The sequence below is a fragment of the Limulus polyphemus genome, unplaced genomic scaffold (genome assembly GCF_000517525.1).
Source record: "Limulus polyphemus unplaced genomic scaffold, Limulus_polyphemus-2.1.2 Scaffold77, whole genome shotgun sequence".
Classification (NCBI taxonomy): Eukaryota; Metazoa; Arthropoda; class Merostomata; order Xiphosura; family Limulidae; genus Limulus; species Limulus polyphemus.
In genome coordinates this window covers 818,359-837,564 of record NW_013665687.1, presented here as the reverse complement: position 1 = coordinate 837,564, position 19,206 = coordinate 818,359, and the positions used below count along the sequence as shown (strand labels likewise).

Below are 19,206 nucleotides of genomic sequence, written 5' to 3'. Positions count from 1 at the left end.
CTGGTCGAACTATTATTTTTTTTTTTTTGTATGTAAATAAAAATACACATTTAAAATACATGTACCGGTATTAATAATTATATGATTATCACTGACCCAACACAATGCTAAATTTTTCAAAAAAAATATAATTGACTCGCGATCAAAAAAGGTTGCCGACCACTGGTCTAGAAGAACAACATGGGAAAGGAATAGTTTTATATAGTACTCTAATACTACTTATAATTGAAAACACTGTTGATTTGTTTTTCAAACACATTTTTAGTTTATCTTATTTCGTTAATTTCAATGCTTACTATGTCTTATGTTTAAAAAAATTTAATTTGCTTGTTATTAAATTTTACTTTGCTGGTTTCCCCTTCACCATGGCTTAGCGGTCAGTTCGAAGCCTTCTAATTCTTAAATTCAGGATTCGATTCTTGCAATGGACACGGCACAAATAGCTCATTGTACAATTTTATGCTGAATAATAAACATTTTTAGTTTGATGTTTTGAGCCCCCAGTGGCACAGCGGTATGTCTGCGGACTTTCAACGCTAGAATCCGGGTTTCGATACCCATGGTGGGCAGAGCACAGATAACTCATTGTGTAGCTTTGTGCTTAATTACAAAGAGATAAAAAAAACAAAATTGATGTTTTGCAAAGTAAGGCTTTAAAGTTTTTATGTAGTTTAATTATACACAAAAGAGGAGCAGCCAGGGTACTTAATATTTCTACCTAGAGTCAGCAGTATTCAGAGTTCTGTTAGAATATCAACAGTCGATTTTGCAACCATTGGCAACGGGATTTAAAACAACTGTGGAGGGCTGAGAGAGAGAGACTGACAAGAAAGTGACGTACGTTTGCGCATGAACTTCACCGATTATGTAAGTAAAATTTTGTTGCAGGGTTTTCAGAATACTTCCGACAGGCTACATCGAGCGGCAGGGTTGTCTAGAGAGAAGAATCTTTAAGAAATACGTTACCATAAGAGTTTAAGACATAACTCTATATTTATTTTAGATATCTATATAAACGTTAAAAAGTTATGGCCCTTGTATGCTTGATGCTTGCATTTCTCACAGTTGGTATCATGAAGATAGAGATGACCGGAGCACAAAACATTCAGTCAGAAGTAAAGTTCCCAGCGTCAATATCTTCGGTTTATCAGGGGAATTGTAACAATGAAACCCTGGGATATAACATGTCGAAAACTCCTGGCGACAACGGATTTCACATAAACATTTTAGGGGACCCTGATGGATATATCCCAGGAGAGGTTTACACAAGTGAGCAAATCAATGTTGAGAAACTTCAATACGTAATTATTATATATACAGTTTATTAAATATATTAGATTAAAAATTAAGCCAAAATATATGAATGTAATGTTATATCTTTGGTGTGAACTTAAAAAGTGTTTATAAAAGTTCACACTTGCTAGTTTCTATGTGTATTTATAATGTAAATTAATGTACTAGAGAGTTTCAGGGTATCAAAATTTACATGATGCCCTATACATACACGTACATGTTATATATGCAGGCGCGCGCGCGTGTGTGTGTGTTTAAATGTTGACATCTCCGTGGCCTAGTGGTTAGCGTGCCCTAACTATTAATCTGAGATTTTATGAATCGCGTTCATTTGGCCAGAAAAACATGCTCCACACTATTCGGTCTACAAGAGTAGCACAAGAGTTGACAGATGGGTACTTTTGACTAGCTGTCTTCCTTCTAGTCTATCATTTCAATTTTATGGACGGTTATGTGCAAATATTCCTTTGTGTATCTTTGCACGAATACTCTGAAACAAATAACAACCATTGTTAACCGATTTTGTAGAATGTATTCCGGAGCAACTACAGTAACATTTTGTAGCAATGTTGACTGTAAAAATGCACATAGAAAGTATTTTTTTATTCTTAATGTAGTTAAAGATATCCAAAAAACTATAGAAAGAGAGCACATCTAAATGCTTGCTTGCTTTTCTTATAAATAATTACTAAAGCATTTTAAAAGCTTTGCCAACAGCATGTGAATCTCAAAATATTATCTGAGATAAATGGTTGTAAAACAAAGTCGGGAAAATTGTCCATATAATATGTATGTTCGGGTTAAAAATTGCAATTCATAAGATTTTTTTGTTTGTTTGAAGTTAAGCACAAAGCTACACAATGGGCTATCTGTGCTCTGCCCACTACAGGTATCAAAACCCGGTTTCTAGCGTTGTAAGTCCGCAATTCATAAGATGCATTACAACGGCACATTTACATATCAAAGTAATTATGAAGTAAATTGTTTCTCCATGCAGTTTGGGTGTGGCCTAGTGGTTTGTATTCCGGGCTGGACACGAAAGGTCTAAGGTTCGAGCGGCGATGCCGTTGAAAACTCTATACTTTTAACTGTAGACACATTATGAAAACAAGATAATTAAAAATTGTTAACTTAAAAAGGGGGGATAGTCAAAAAAGTACACAACCAAGTTGAATCAAAATGAAAATATTATATTTTAAGCCTACATGCAACTAGGGGCTCTAAAAAAGTAAAGAAACAAGGCTGGAAATAGTGTCTACATTATTTTCTCAAGCTACAGATCCCTATTTTGACTCCATGTCTACAGTACTTATCAATTTTATTGGAGTCACGAGTAACGATGAACGATAGCGACTCGAGTAACGATATGAAACAGAAAAATCGGGAACTTTCACGTGGCAGTTTCTAGTTAATGCCTACAAAATGCACGAATTATAGTTTCAACTAACGCACATGCTAAGTGAAGGACTTAGAAAATTTCGCAGCACGAGAAAATTAAGGAGGTCGAATTAAGTTTAAAACTACTCTATCAGTTTTTGCAAAATTCCTGTGCGATCCCACACTACAGAAGATATCACTTGCAATAATTTTATAATGGAGTCATAACAGGGATTTGTAGTTTAAGCAAACTATCAACAGTAGACCCCCAACTGTGTTTGCTTGCTTTTTTTTGCGATTGCTATTTGTAGATTTTAATTTATCAATTTTTAATTATCTTGTATGCTGGCTTTTTTAATGCATAACAATGTGCAAATATATGCCTAGAGTAAGACACAACCACATCTAAGCGCGAATAAAATTTTACCAGTAGAAAAGCGGCTTTTTCGAATAAAACAAATACGTCTAAAAAATAATTATTTACTGAGCCAGGTGGCTTTCGGCCTGAGATTTCGTGTAACCACGCATTTAACACGCGTCCAGTACAAAAGGCCGCTCAGAACAACATGACATCTATTATGTGTCAATAACCACGTAAATCAACTTTTAGATAGATCATGGACATTTGTAGCGCTTCATATAGTATATCTATCTATGTTTTGGTGCAAAATACCTATCAGATTTTGCTGTAGGCTTATCCATTCATCACGCCCCTCTTGCCGGTGGCTCGGAAGTAAGTCTGAGGGCTCATGACGCTAGAAAGCTGGTTTTGATACCCACGGTGGGAACAGCACAGATAATTTATTGTGCAGCTTTGTGTTTAATACCAAAACAACGAAAAACTATTACGTTCATCGTTGTGTCAAGCATAAGTCTAAGGAATTACAACGCTAAATACCAGGGTTCGATTCCCCGCGGTAGACAGTGCGCAGGGAGCCGAATGTGTAGCTTCGGCTGGGCGTGGCATATTGTAAGCATATCCGAACTATGAATCCGAGGAGTTATGGTACACGTCCCACTACTGCAAAATCGAACTCCTACCTTTTGTTTCTTAGGTGCGCAATAAGAGTGAGGGCAGAATCTTTCTATTCGTTCGTATAAGAGTAGTTCAAGAGTTTGACGATGGAACACTTTTTATATTGAGGCGTTGTAACCCTGTATATGATGAAAACTACTTATTCGTTCGTTGCTATGTTGAAATGTGTTAAAACAATTATACAAGCATCAAAGTGTGTTTATCTATTTAATTAAGTAAACTATATTCTTTATACACAGCTCTTATTACAATGTTTACAACAAGCTTACCAGCAAACCGAAAAGTAAATTGGGCTACCCAACACTACGCTATTTTTTTTAATTCTGTATCAGTCAAAAACATTTTTTCTGAAGTGGCTGACACAATATTTTCTCCCAGTAAATTACAACAGTAAATATCATACAACGGCTCTGCCACACTATCAAAAGATATAGAACTTATATATATATTTAAGAAATAAATTCACTTACATAGCTTTGCATGAACTATCGACGAGCGTAAAATGTAAATCATAAAAAGTGCAAATCAAAGCACGTTTTCTAACACCATCAGCAGGTGCACAGTTCTCCCATACTTCAAGCCAACAGGGTGCTACCACACCCAGCGCCCCTTATTCCTGACATCTTGGCGGTGAGTGCTACTACTTAGCTACATATTAAAGTATCTGCACTCTGTTCACCACTGGGAACAATATTTGCGGGATTCTGATTTTAACGCAAAGCTATACATTAGGCTATATGCTCATTGTTCACCGCAGGGAAGAATATTTCCGGGAGTTTGTGAGTTTGTTATAACACAAAGCTACGTATTAAGCTAACTGCACTCTGTTCACGGAAGAATATTTCCGAAGCAATGGATTCTAAGAAAAATTTACGATTATGACGATTCTATTTCTTGCTGTTTGACTAAAAAAAAAGAAGCCTACATTGTTAGTAATTTTTCTGTGAATCTTTTTTTTTATCTCGATAAAAAATTAAGGGAAACAATCCTCAAATTAAAACTTTTTTTTTGCTATCTTTTTTTACGGTAAATTGCCAGTGATGGGATAAAAGAAATATGTGTGTGTGTGTGTCTGTTCCTTATACATTTCCACATTTCTTGAACAATCAGTACCAAACTTGGCACAGTGACACAGGATGACACGAGGAAGGTCATGGAGATGGTTAGATCCCCCCCTCTAATTTCGGAAAACCACCAATGTTGTATGTCTTTCAGCATTAGAATGAACTATGTAACCACTATTGTTAGAATTATTAAAACAGTATGTCTTTGTCAAAATAAAGGGCTTTATTGTTCTTAATATTAAATATAGTAGTAGTATTTAGTAAGTAGGTTGAATAATATGGGTGTAGGACTAAGGATTCTTCTACAATAGGTGTCTGTGACTTGTTGGCGATAAATTCAAAAATAAACGAACAACACACACTCCACTTGTTTTCACAATAACATACATATATATATTCGAACTTATTAAACGTATATTCAACAAATTATTTACACTATAGAGATCATAGGTATATCATAAACACTATATATAGTTCTCTCCTTCTTGTGAAAAGTCCACTTAAGCCTATTCAATTGCTTTAGAATTTTAATTGACAAGCCAAACTACGTTTCTATATTTCTATCGCACTAGTATTCCGTGTATAATTCACTTACAATTATAGCGTGAGTTACCACAGTCGTACACTGCTCTTCTAGTAATCGTCTGGTCCTCGTGCTTTAGATATCGTCTCATCTTTTTGTCAGAGTGCACTGAGGCTAGTTCAATTACTGTAAAAATCGCTTTGTCGGAATAAACTATACTTCTTGTCTCTTTTAAACTGTTAGTTTTCCTCTAACATAATAATCGTTTGGACTTTCATTCCTACGGCAGTTAACTTTACGTTTAACTTTCCTTGGCCGAATTTCTACTTCCTGTGACTTTACTTTCTCGTCTGCAATGTCTGTCTGTTGTTTCCACTCGTCTCACACTATTTAAATATTTATCACTCAATCGTCTTCTAGCCTTCTAAAAAACTCTATATCCTCGGCATCAATAAATTTCACGCAACGTTCGATAGCCTCAACACCAATGAATTATAAACACAACTTCCATTAATCGTCTGCTTTTAACCCTCTTATTATAAAAATACTAAACAATCATGAAATATTAACTCACAAAATAATTAATTAATACTACCTACGCTAACCAGTCTTTTGTATCTGACAGTTTTTCTTTTCGGTATTGATACCTTTATGTATTTTTATTGCACTTTTAATATTTATTATGTTAAGAAAATAAAATAAAAGCACAATTTCCTATCCTTTGTTACAAACGAGTTTTTTATTCCACCCATCCAAAGGACGGGTACTCCAACTAGTATACTAATAAAAAATTCGCATTTTGACAAGACAAAAAAACATCAATTACAAAAATAAAAGTATATAATGTTTTGTTGTAAATAACTACCTGATATCACCGAAATAGCATTGGAGAAGTACCTAAATAGTGTTGAGGATATCCTATCTCATTGCACCTAAATAACATTAGGAATATCTCGTCTCTTCAATTATTTATCAAGATGAAAACGCAAAAGCAAGGTTCTTTCTATTGGTATAATTTTCTATTTGTTGTTAGTTTGTCAAAGCGCGAATTTGTTATTAGTATATATATATATATATATATACGTAACCATTCTCAGTTTGCCCTTGAAGAAGAAAGGTCCACCTTTCGAAAGTGCTAGGGTTATAGAGATTTTATTCATTTCTATCATCAAGACTTTTTGAACCTACGTGTTTTTCTAACATCATGTATACGTAACCATTAATTCTTTCTTGGCTTTTCTCACTATGATTCTAAAATTCTTAATACTGGAAGTATTTTTTTCCCAGTTTCCTTACAGGAATACAAACGGCACTATACAATCCAGAAGTTCATTAGTTTCGTTCTATCGGTTGAGCCTAAAGTGATCGCAAACTACTTGAACTATAATAATGATGTGCCCCTGAATGTCGGCTTCTTTCAGGTATAGAAAACGTTTACATTTATCCACCCATTTAAAACTTAAGTTGCTAAAAATAATATCTTACCCTTATAATTTTTTTTCATTTCAACTAATTTTATATTTTTGTGTTCACGTGACTAAGATAAATTTTTACAAGTTCTATTTTTTTACAAATATTATTCACATTTTTGTATTTATCCATTAACCATAATACTCGTGTGTTGTATTCACGATATTTTTCCAATGTTCGTCATTGTTGTAGATGTATGAGGATGGCTTATCTAAATTCTTTGAGGACTGCCCTCATATCATTGTCCAGACTTCAGGCATTCCAAAGTCCGAGATTCAGGTGATGTGGACGGCTCCACCTTCGATGTCTGGATGTGTTGTATTTAAGTAAGTTTATCATAATACGTTATTCTCATGTAATGCCAAATTAAGGTAATTAGAATGATGTGTAATTCTCATGTTATATTCAATTTAGTTAATGATAATGACGCGTTATTCCCATGCAATGGCTTAGGCAAGTTAACTAAAATGTAATATTCTAGTGTTGTGTCCAACTAAGTTAATGATACTAACGTGTTATTCTCGTGCAATGCTTACATAAAGTAATTAGAACGATGTGTGTTATTCTCATGTCACTGCTCTCACTTAATATTGTGTTTTTATATATTAACCTCATCATCCTGACTGGTTACTTCAACAGTTCGCTGTTTATATCGTCGAGTAACACGGTGTGATAAGATAACTTAAAATAAGGCCATAATTTTACTATATGTTTCCTGCTTTTTAACAAAACAGCTACCTAGAGTTAGTCACTCCAATAAATATACAATATCATGTAACCTGAAACAAAGATCTGGTTTTTAACTAACGCTGAATGTAAACTAAAAAAAAGATCATAGAGTGTGTATGTAAATGCTAACAGTCTGATATTTTATGAGGTGGTTTGTGTGCGCCAGACATTGTAATCTACCTATATACCGAAGCGTGTAGCACCATTATGTTGTCTTTGTTCGGTCTTACTATCTTGGATCTAGTATATTACAACTCAAACATAATTAAATCTTATGAGGTATAGCTTGATGCAATACGGGCGGATTTCTGCATTGATGAGTCGTGTGATTGTTATATATAAACCACCGCAAAATACCATAAGTTAAGCATACTGACTAGTATATTGTAAGGTTTCGAGGCTTATACTCACAGAATGCATTCCATAATAACTGTTAAAGCGAAGCTTTTATGATGTTATACTCGAGTGTTAAAAAGATCCCCATACATTAAGGAGAAAATATTATGGACTGCAAGTGTGTTTGAAACATGGATGAAGAAGTTATATCTATGTTAAGAAGATCTTCAAATCTTACAGAACGGATATTATGGACTATAAGTATGTTTGGAACATGAACGATGGAGCTATATCTACATGTCAATAAGTTTTCATGTCTTACAGAATGAAGATTATGGACTGTAAATGTGTTTGAAACATGGATAAAGAAGTTATATCTAAATGTTAACAAAATCTTCATATTTTACAGAGTGAAGATTATGGACTGTAAGTTTGTTTGAAACATGGACGACGGAGTTATATCTAAATGTTAAGAAGATCTTCATATCTTACAGAACGGATATTATGGACTATAAGTATGTTTGGAACATGAACGATGGAGCTATATCTACATGTCAATAAGTTTTCATGTCTTACAGAATGAAGATTATGGACTGTAAATGTGTTTGAAACATGGATAAAGAAGTTATATAAATGTTAACAAAATCTTCATATTTTACAGAGTGAAGATTATGGACTGTAAGTTTGTTTGAAACATGGACGACGGAGTTATATCTAAATGTTAACAAGATCTTCATATCTTATAGAGTGAAGATTATGGAATACAACGATGTTTGGTACATGGATGATGGAGGCTTGACTAAAGAGTTATGTGAAAAAAAAAGTAAGTTGCAAGACATTATGCCACGTATTATTAGTTTTATGACTATTTCCTTAGTTTATTTAAATATGTTATTAGAATATTCCGTTTTAGATTAATAAAGTAGAATAAATGAGCTTATAAATAGTATGAAACGACGAGAAATGCGCTTGAAAAGGAAAAGCCTTTTCATTTATATAGTGTTATGTAACACAGTGACAGTACTTACTCATCTCCAAAAGAGAACTAATTACAAAAGGAAAGGTATTCAATCAGAAGCACCCATCGTCCACGCGGTTACTTATAATCGAAAAATGGAATTGACTGTTACGATTATAACGCCCTAGCTAAAAATAATGGAACAAAAGTCCATTGGAGTTAAAACAGAAGACTTGACACGTATGTGGGCGAATAGTATTTCTGTGATTTTAGTCTTCTCGTCCATTTTTCTCAAAAAATTGACTGAGTTTGCCTGATTCTAAGTCCAAGGGTCAATGTTTCACGATCTGTTGCAATAAAATCATGCTCCAAACTTGTTTGATAGAGTGGGTTCAATACTACTACTCTGTTAGAGTGGCCCAAGATTTGGCGGAAAGTGCTAGGGTTAACTGCAATACATTTGAAAATTATGCACCATAGCACAGATACTTGTGTAACTTTTCGTGAATATTCAAAACAACCAACCAACAATTCAATACTACTACTCTGTTAGAGTGGCCCAAGATTTGGCGGAGAGTGCTAGGGTTAACTGCCTTGCCTCTAGTGTATCATTTGAAAATTATGCACCATAGCACAGATACTTGTGTAACTTTTCGTGAATATTCAAAACAACCAATCAACAACCGTTGGTTTTGTGACGTGACTGGAAGCTTGAAAACTTTCTTGGCTTATGAGTTTTAGTTTCTTCAAACAGGAAAGTAATTCAACTTCCTTACAATGGGATGTTTGTGTCAAAGAGTTCTCTTCCGTAACTATAGCCTTCATTTTAAGTTGTTCCAGATTGACTTTAGGTGTGGTTTTGGAGCCCATTTTTGTCCTAAACATTTTCCTGTGCAGGTTTTTACGTTCTTTGTAGAACTTTGAAGGCTTCCGTCTTCAAAATATTATGTTTTCTGGCTCTACATCGTTGGACAGTCTTGCTATACGAATATCCTTTCTCGGTAAAGCTGTCATGTGTTCCACCAATAATAAGCCTACCCATGGCAACAATACACTACCAAATTTTCAGAAATCGCCATGAATCCAACATATAGGGGCTAAACTTGTCTAACATTTAGCACACACACACACACACACATATATATAAACATATACAAGTGTTGATTGCACTATATTAAAACAATTTTGAAGATTCACCAAGTCGTTACAGTCTATGTGCCCACGTCCGGTCATGCTCTTTCTGACATCCGTGTATCTTGACAATAGCACTGCAGTGTAGTTTCCATTGCAAAAGGCTCCGTCGCGAGGCTGTTGTATTCCAAGCTCACTGCCTTTTCCACTTAGGTTTCCATAGTCCATCTAGTGTACGAAGATGATAGTTTCCGAGCGTCCGTTTCAACAGTGCGACTACACAGAAATCCATAGGCACTGCGCCTGATGACTTGACCTGTATGCCTTCGTATTGAATAGCATTGATACCAGTTTTATTTTCTAGCTGATTGAGGTATGTTATAGTTCAATGAATATGTCTTGCATACTGTTGCTTGGGGCACGTGGGTGGCATTTACCACTGATCTGTGTGTTCGAAGATCCCCACCTGTTATAAGACGCTGCACTTTTATTTCCACGATTTAGGTACAACCTGCTACACGTGTCTTTCTGAATGGTCCCGATGTTCCAGGTTAATCTATATTCATTTGTTTTCCAACGTATTAAGTATAAGGGATATACCCATCTTGGAAATTCTAAATATCCAATATGAACGCTTCTTTATGACCTGAATTTATGAATGTTTTGAATTGGAAAGGGTTGTCAGATACCCATTCAAGAGCGATCAATTTTCAGTGGTATCTCAGTACCTCAGAACTCCAAACAATGCCACATTTTATAGTTCTGACACATTCTGCTCTTTCAGGATTTTATATCAGCTGTGGTTGTCACATGAATTATTGATTTGCATATTAACGTTCATTTCAATGTAACTTAACCAACCCTGTATATATATAAGAGTTCCAGTTAACTGCCAATACCGTAGGCATATGATTACCAGACAGTAGCTAACACCAGGTACGTTTATGATTTTCATCTAGTATCAGGTACATGTATGTGGTTTCCACATGGTAGTTGCTAATAACGGGAAAACATTATTTCTTTGATAGTTCTATAGTCTAGAAATATTTATTGTGTATGTCGGATGATTACTAGACAGTTGTTCATCATGGTAGAATGTTCATTATTCTAAAAATAAAGCAATAAAAGTCAGCTTCAGTTCATGTTTTATAAAACCCTGTCACTTCGTGACGAAATAATTAGTTCAAACAGTTTGCCATATTTTAGTTTGTTTTACAGAACAGGAAAAGCAAGACGAAGAGCCGCATATAACTGAAGATTGTTGCGCATGTCAAGAGGCTAAGTACGAAGTTACTTTTGAAGGTTTATGGTCTCGACATACACACCCAAAAGACTTTCCTTTGAGTAAGTACACATCTACTGAATACGTCTGTTCTTATCAAAAACTTGCGAAATATGTATGTTATTATGATCGAAAAATATTTAAGCTCATGTGATGTTTTAAAGCAGTATAATCATTACAGGCTTTTGGTTTATAGCATGAAGTTCTAATCATTTTGTTATAAAGCATTGTTTTCATAAATTGCTAAGTTATTTTACCTTTGATCTACATTGCTAGCACATTCTGATCAGAAGCTCTTGATAGCTGTAGAACCTTTGGTACATATTTCTTGTGACGTTATGTTTACGCCTCTTCTTATTAATTGGAAGCATACGAAAAGAAAATACATTTCTATCTAATTCTTGTCTAGGCATCTTTTATCCGATTCTGGAAGATTAAAAAAAAAGTAAGTTTCACTCAAGTTTAAAAAGGGAGGAAGACGTGTGATAATTAAAGAACATTAAAGGATAAACCTCGGGAGATTTTTCTAATGTACAGGGAAAAGAAACCTTAAAAGATTATGTTAACTTCCAATTCATTTGATACCAGGAAGTCGGTGATTAAATAATTTGTTTGCAGTTCCCTGTGTATTATAAACCACTCAAAAGGTGGAAGTAAGCAATCAGGAAAAGACTAAAAGTTACATGGAAATTTTAAGGGCAGATATTAAAAACTGAAACTTCAATGTGTAAATGTTGACGTTTACTTCACTGACAGGCACTATATACAGTAAGCATGAGGCTTATATATCTAAAATTCAGAGTTCGATCCATGCAGTGGGCTTAGAACAAATAGTTAATAGTGTAGTTTTTTGCTTATCAAGGCTTTTTTACACATACTAACTTTTTCTGTTTTATATAAAATTCACTTATTTTCAATCGTTTTTTAATTTGTAAAACATGGGCATTTACGCTGGTGAATCTCAAAATGTGTATATTGTTAAATCTATTTTCTCATTATGTTGTACTGTACAAACAGTTATTTTGTGTAGAGAAAGATATATTTCGTTAAATGTTTAATAACGAAGAAATATGCCTTACTTAGGCTTGTTTTACAATGAAATCCTATTGTAACTTAATAGGTTTTCCAGTTAGCTACTCTAACTTTAATTCTAAAATATAGTGAAAAATATATAAGTTAAGCTATGCCTTTGCATTATATTTTTCAGTAAATAATAAGATGTGTAACATTTGCTTGTATAAAAACATCAGTATTCAAATCTATACGTGTATGTTCTATTAAATTCTTCGTATGTTCATGATGACATTATATATGATGATTAATATTGCAAACTTTACATTAGGATACGGAATAAAACGGAGTATTTCGTTGAATGGTCAAACCATATGATTAAAGTTTGAAAGATTTGTTTGTAATTAAGCACCAATCTACACAATGGGCTGTCTGTGCCCTGCCCACCACCGGTAACGAAATCCGATTTCTAGCATTGTAAGTCTGTAGACATGCCGCTGTGCCACTGAGGGCAAATTTTAAAGATAACTTAAAATAATGGCATTGAAGATATAATTTAGTTGGAAACAGAAAATGCGATAAAGAGACTTATCCTATAGATAGAATGTGACACATTAGCCTAATGTTAAGTGTGTTTTTAGGTGAATTATTGCCTCACTTCTCGGACATCATCGGCTCTTCACATACAGCTGATTTCCAGATGTGGGATTACGATGGTTTCGCCTCTGAAGGCTTGGGTCTTTTGGCGAAATCAGGAACTACAAAGAAACTAGAATCTGAATTAAAATCTGAGGTGAATATAAATTAGAATCTGAATTAAAATCTGAAGTGAATATAAACTAGAATCTGAATTAAAATCTGAGGTGATACAAATATTTTTCTGAACATAAACAACAACAATCGTACGCTCTGCTCTCTCCTCATTCACTTTTAATTTTAATCCATCAGATTCAATGTACTGTGGTTCTTATCTACAACAATTCTCGACAGCGTGAACGTTGTGCGACTGGAAATTAGTATTTGCTTTTCGTGGCTTACTTTCTTTGTAGTGAACGATATTTTAGGTCATGTGTAGAGGCCTTATTAAGAAGAAAGGCTTTGTACAGGATAGAAAACATCGCACAAAGTAATTTATAGAACGGAGTGTAGTTTCTTGTTCTTAATGAAACCTATCAATTCAGCCAAAACGTCTTGTCTAGAGAGTAGCAGCAGTTTAGATTATCTGAAGTATATTAACTTTCACGAAACCTGTTATTTCAGGCATATCGTTGTTCGGAAAAGATGAAGTCGAACAATATTATGGAATTTGTTTTGAATCATTGTTACCATGTGAAGTCGCACAATATTAAGGAAAGCGCTTTAATCACTGTTACCATATGAAGTCGCACAATATTAGGGAAGACGTTTTAATCACTATTACCATGTAAAGTTGCACAATATTAGGGAAGACGTTTTAATCATTGTTACCATATGCGTTTCAATCATTGTTACCATATGATGTCGCACAATATTAGGGAATACGTTTTAATCACTATTAACATGTAAAGTCGCATAATATTAGGGAAGACGTTTTAATCACTGTTACCATGTAAAGTCGCACAATATTAGGAAGACGTTTTAATCGCTATTACCAAATGACTAAGTTACTAAATGATAAATTACGCATCCTCACTTTTCATTTCTCTTGTGTGATATTTTGTAAGACGCAATATTTATTTGTACGTTAATTTTTGAAGAACTGAATAGTATGAGACGTGAAATAAAACAATTCCTCAGTATAAAAATTAATCTACTAGCCAATTATCCAATCACACATTTTTTATCCTATTACATGGTTTAGCCAATTATCTAATCACACATTTTTTATCCTATTACATCGTTTAGCCAATTATCTAATCACACATTTTTTATCCTATTACATGGTTTAGCCAATTATCTAACCACACATTTTTTATCCTATTACATCGTTTAGCCAATTATCTAATCACACATTTTTTATCCTATTACATGTTTAGCCAATTATCTAATCACACATTTTTTATCCTATTACATAGTTTAGCCAATTATCTAATCACACATTTTTTATCCTATTACATCGTTTAGCCAATTATCTAATCACACATTTTTTATCCTATTACATCGTTTAATTATGAGAATGGCGTTTTTCGTTTTTGTTTTTAAGTCAGAGAAAATTAGAACTATTATCAAGGCAAGAGGATTGTGGCATCCAAACTTGAACGGAAAAACATACGCCGTATTTCGAGTGGACAAGAACCACCACTTGGTATCACTACTGAGTAAAGTCAGCCCGAGTCCTGATTGGATTGTAGGAGTCAGTGCTTTGGAGCTGTGTGTGAAGAACTGCTCATGGGTAACCAAAAAGGTTATAGATCTCTACCCTTGGGATGCTGGAATAAATGATGGAGAATCTTACTTAGTAAGTCCAAATTCTAGAATGGAATTCAATGTGTTTACAACGATGCAATGCAAATGCATGTTCTTTTAAATTCAAGAGCATGCATGTAGCCCTCAGATCTTTCATTTTAATTTATATCTCTTTTTTTTGTTTATTCAATGAAACATAGTAACGTGATACTCTCATTCTTAAGTTTAAATCCTGAAATCCCATATCAACAGTTTTTTCTTAGTTTTTTGGGGATAATGGTTAGTGTGTCTTTGTGAAAGAAAGTTGCTTTTGTTTAGCTTAAAGCAACACAGGTGAAAGAAGAAAAAAATACCAGAATATCTTATTCCACACAAGCTAAAATGCTTATCCTATATATATATATATATATATATAAACTAGCCTTTTGACAACCAGAATACATATGTATGGAAAGAATTATTTGTGGTTTAACATAAGTATATAACATGGTATAACTTTTTAATTCAAGACTTGATCTGGTAATCAATTTTCTCACTGACTTATCTTTGTATCACCCTGACAATTATAAATTTTTGGTTTCACTTATTATAATTTTACCACCCAACATCCAAACAAATCAATTAGGGGTCAAGTATTAAATAACCTTTTATTAATATATAATGAGATTATCTAAACTTCCTGTAGCTTTCTATTAAGAAATCGATTTCTTCACTTATAACAACTGGGCTTAGAAGTTAGCAGATCAGAAGATTCATGGTTCGTGCTGCGTTGTCGTTGAACATGCTTTCATCTATGGGTGTGTTATAGGAGTGACATTCAGTCTCGTTAGTCGATGCAAAGCCTTAATAGCAACGGGGATGTTTGCTGGCTGCCTTTTCTCTGGTCAGTAGTTTAAAATTAGAGATGCTTATTCTCGCAACCTAGGGTTTTCTGATCTGATTACATAATCCATGTGCTCATCCTGGTTGATAATGCCAATACCATACTAAGAACAATTTTACTAAGCAAATAGAAAATATATATATATGGAGGAATTATTTTGGAAAAATATAATTCCGTAGCGTCTTTGATAAAATTTATTATTCATAAAAGATTATGAGGCTCAATTATTGTTCTTGTTGTATTTCACATAGTCACCTAAAGCTCAAAATATAAGGAACTGACAGATAGATCATATTTATTTTACAACTCAATATTATTTGATTATTTCTTGTAATAATATTTTTAACTTTTGTGGGAGGGATAGGAGGGCATGTTTCTTGGAGTAATTCTACAAGAATAAGAAACAACTAATTGGTCAGTTTAGGATAAGTTTTGAAGTCATCATTGCAGTATATGTTACTTTTGACACATAGAGTTATATATATATATATAATACTCATTCATAAGAGAAACGTAAATCTTACTGCTTTTCATAAAAGTTAAGCTGAATGGTCAGCTGTGGGCATAGGACAGGTAGCCCATTATGTGGCTTTTTGCTTATCAACACATAAACTAATAAAATAAGGAGTAATGATGGTGTGTCAGCCTAAAAATATAATTTACTCATCAGCGTTAGTTACGTAACAAGTTATTTTTTTTATCAATACACAAAATAAGAAAACAATCTGATAATGGCGAGCTTAGAATATTTAGTGACAAATGATGTACGTGACAAGTAAAGTAACCTTATTGGTATATCATGTTGGTGACAGTGAAATTACAGATTTAACGTTGGTCTGAGAAAAGACGTATTCAGCATTTTTCTGTTTCTTAAGAAATACAGCACTGGTCTCTATAAGAATAATTCAAAACAAAAGTTTAATTATAAACTTCTTGGTAAGATTACAAGAACTGAAGAAATGAAAACGAAATCAATATATATTTTATTTTCAATGTGACAAACTTCGCCCACCTTATGGCATGCCTGGAATTACATGGGGTTATTTAACCACAAATAAACAATTGAATAAAACACAATCAAATACTAGTCTTAAAGTAAACTAATATAAGCGTGGTTTAGAAAAACTACGCACGCAAAATATGAAAGTCTTTGGGGTAATAAAGAGCGATGGGACTTTAAGAAATGGACAAATGGTGTTTTTAAGCATATGATTCTTGGCTTTTCAGTCAGAAATTTGTGCAAACGATGTTTTTTCTCTCCAAACACCTTGTCAATTAAGCTTTATTTTTGTTCAAATAAGATTTTCTCCATCCTTTTAAGCCACGGGAGATATCGTATGATTTCAAAATCCGGTCCCCCATGGTAAACATTCAAGGTCCAAAAGTTTCGGTAATCTGTTGTGATTTTTCACTATATTTTGTGACATATAAAATTAAATGATATATTACTGGTTTACTTTTTTGTTTGTAGTCCACTGTGTTTCCTACGATACCTCAAGAAAGGATCAGAAGAATAACATCACGTCATCCAAACAGCCCACAATCACCATTTTTCGATCCCACCGGAATGCCTATGAAACCAGTAGCGAGGTTGACGATAGCACGGCAAAGAATTTACGAAAAGTCATGCGATAAAACCGGTAAATTTATCCCTATGACAGGTGATTCAGTAAAAACAATTACATTATATACATACGTGAAGGGTACTATATACATATGTGAACGATAATCATAATCAAAGTGAAACACAAATAATGTATGTATTTAGAATTCTAAGATTAAAGTTTATAGAAATATAAGTATTGACGTAAAGTCTTCAGTTACACCTATGCTCAGATTTAGATTTCATTATTCGAAAACAAAAACAAACTAAACACTAAATTTTTATTTCAAAAACTTGTGAAAACGTTATATTGACATTGCAAGTTTGGTATCATATCTAAAAATTATCACTATTAAATTTCATTGATTCCTTAACGAACATTCATATTTTTGGTCGTACATCAGTAAAAACACCCAAAGTTCTGTTAGTTTGGATTAGAAGTTTAAAATCAGATTGTGCTTGTCTGATATAACTGTCTACTGTTTTGTGTCAACAAGATGCATTTTAACAAATTTAAGGTCTTGTTTTTAGGAAAGGTCCTGTTAGTTTAGATTAGAAGTTTAAAATCAGATTGTGCTTGTCTGATATAACTGTCTACTGTTTTGTGTCAACAAGCTGCGTTTTAACAAATTTAAGGTCTTGTTTTTAGAAAAGGTCCTGTTAGTTTGGATTAGAAATTTAAAATCAGATTGTGCTTGTCTGATATAACTGTCTACTGTTTTGTGTCAACAAGCTGCGTTTTAATAAATTTAAGGTCTTGTTTTTAGAAAAGGTCCTGTTAGTTTAGATTAGAAGTTTAAAATCAGATTGTGCTTGTCTGATATAACTGTCTACTGTTTTGTGTCAACAAGCTGCGTTTTAACCAATTTAAGGTCTTGTTTTTAGAAAAGGTTCTGTTAGTTTAGATTAGAAGTTTAAAATCAGATTGTACTTGTCTGATATAACTGTCTACTGTTTTGTGTCAACAAGCTACGTTTTAACAAATTTAAGGTCTTGTTTTTAAAAAAGGTCCTGTTATTTTCCAAGTTGACTAGAGATATTGAGCCAAATACCACATAATCATGCTCTACTTTGTAATATTTACTATAATATTGATTCTTTGAATGTTATTTGGAACATTCTGAAGACTTGTTAATCTCAACTTGTTTAACAGATTTTAATGAAATCTCTTCTCAAACCTATAAACATTTCACGAAGTAAATACCAAAATCAAATAACCATTTTGATTTACACATACATTACTTTTAAGTTGGGCTTCAAGTTATACACTCAATGTGTTTGAGTTGTGAAGCAGAAATCAGTGTGGTAATTACTTGCACTATGAAATAATAATAGAAGGAACTATACGTGCAATTCATGTTTTATGAGTGGTGACCGTACCTGAGATCATGCATCTTGTTTTCATTTCCTGTAATTCATATTTCACTGCCGACAAAATTTTAAGAAAAAAGTGCACACATTAATGATTAAGCAAAGTTGTCAAAGGATCTTAGGCATAATTCTTCAACATTCTCCGATGAATCCATATTAATATTGACAACGTGACTTCTTTTTAGTCACATTTTACAGCATATTCTTATTATTTTAGTTGAATTATATGTGTGTAAAACTTACTAGTATAGCATAGTGTCTATTTCAAAACCATTCCTTAACTTTTTTAATAGATCGAATAAATAAAAAGAACCTCCTGGTGGTAGATCTAACATTTTCATGCTTACACTCAGAAACCTGTAACATACAGATTTTTAGAAATCCAACAAATGTGTTGATTCTGTTTTCATGTTTATTTATTCACCTTTCTTCTCCCTTTGTTTAGCCACATCATTAGAGTCTCTCCTCCTTTTGTTTAGCCACAATATTAGTCTCTCCTCCCTTTTTTAGCCACAGTATTAGAGTCTCTCCTCCCTTTGTTTAGCCACATTATTAGAGTCTCTCCTCCCTTTGTTTAGCCACATCATTAGAGTCTCTCCTCCTTTTGTTTAGCCACAATATTAGTCTCTCCTCCCTTTTTTAGCCACATTATTAGTCTCTCCTCCTTTTGTTTAGCCACATTATTAGTCTCTCCTCCTTTTGTTTAGCCACATTATTAGTCTCTCCTCCTTTTGTTTAGCCACATTATTAGTCT

The 19,206-nt window shown here is 33.5% G+C and overlaps 1 protein-coding gene across 3 annotated transcripts in view; it reads left to right on the top strand.

Moving 5' to 3' along the window:
• Nucleotides 1-933: 933 nt before the first annotated feature.
• Nucleotides 934-19,206, top strand: part of LOC106467063 (spondin-1-like) — a 38,247-nt gene continuing 19,974 nt past the window's right edge. For all 3 annotated transcript variants that reach the window (XM_022395875.1, XM_022395870.1, XM_022395878.1), the window contains exons 1-8: nucleotides 934-1,269; nucleotides 6,581-6,714; nucleotides 6,956-7,089; nucleotides 8,575-8,651; nucleotides 11,136-11,261; nucleotides 12,852-13,003; nucleotides 14,393-14,647; nucleotides 16,950-17,118. In XM_022395875.1, the coding sequence (XP_022251583.1) occupies nucleotides 1,029-1,269; nucleotides 6,581-6,714; nucleotides 6,956-7,089; nucleotides 8,575-8,651; nucleotides 11,136-11,261; nucleotides 12,852-13,003; nucleotides 14,393-14,647; nucleotides 16,950-17,118 (1,288 nt within the window). In that variant the 5' untranslated portion in view covers nucleotides 934-1,028. The remainder of the gene's footprint in view (nucleotides 1,270-6,580; nucleotides 6,715-6,955; nucleotides 7,090-8,574; nucleotides 8,652-11,135; nucleotides 11,262-12,851; nucleotides 13,004-14,392; nucleotides 14,648-16,949; nucleotides 17,119-19,206) is intronic.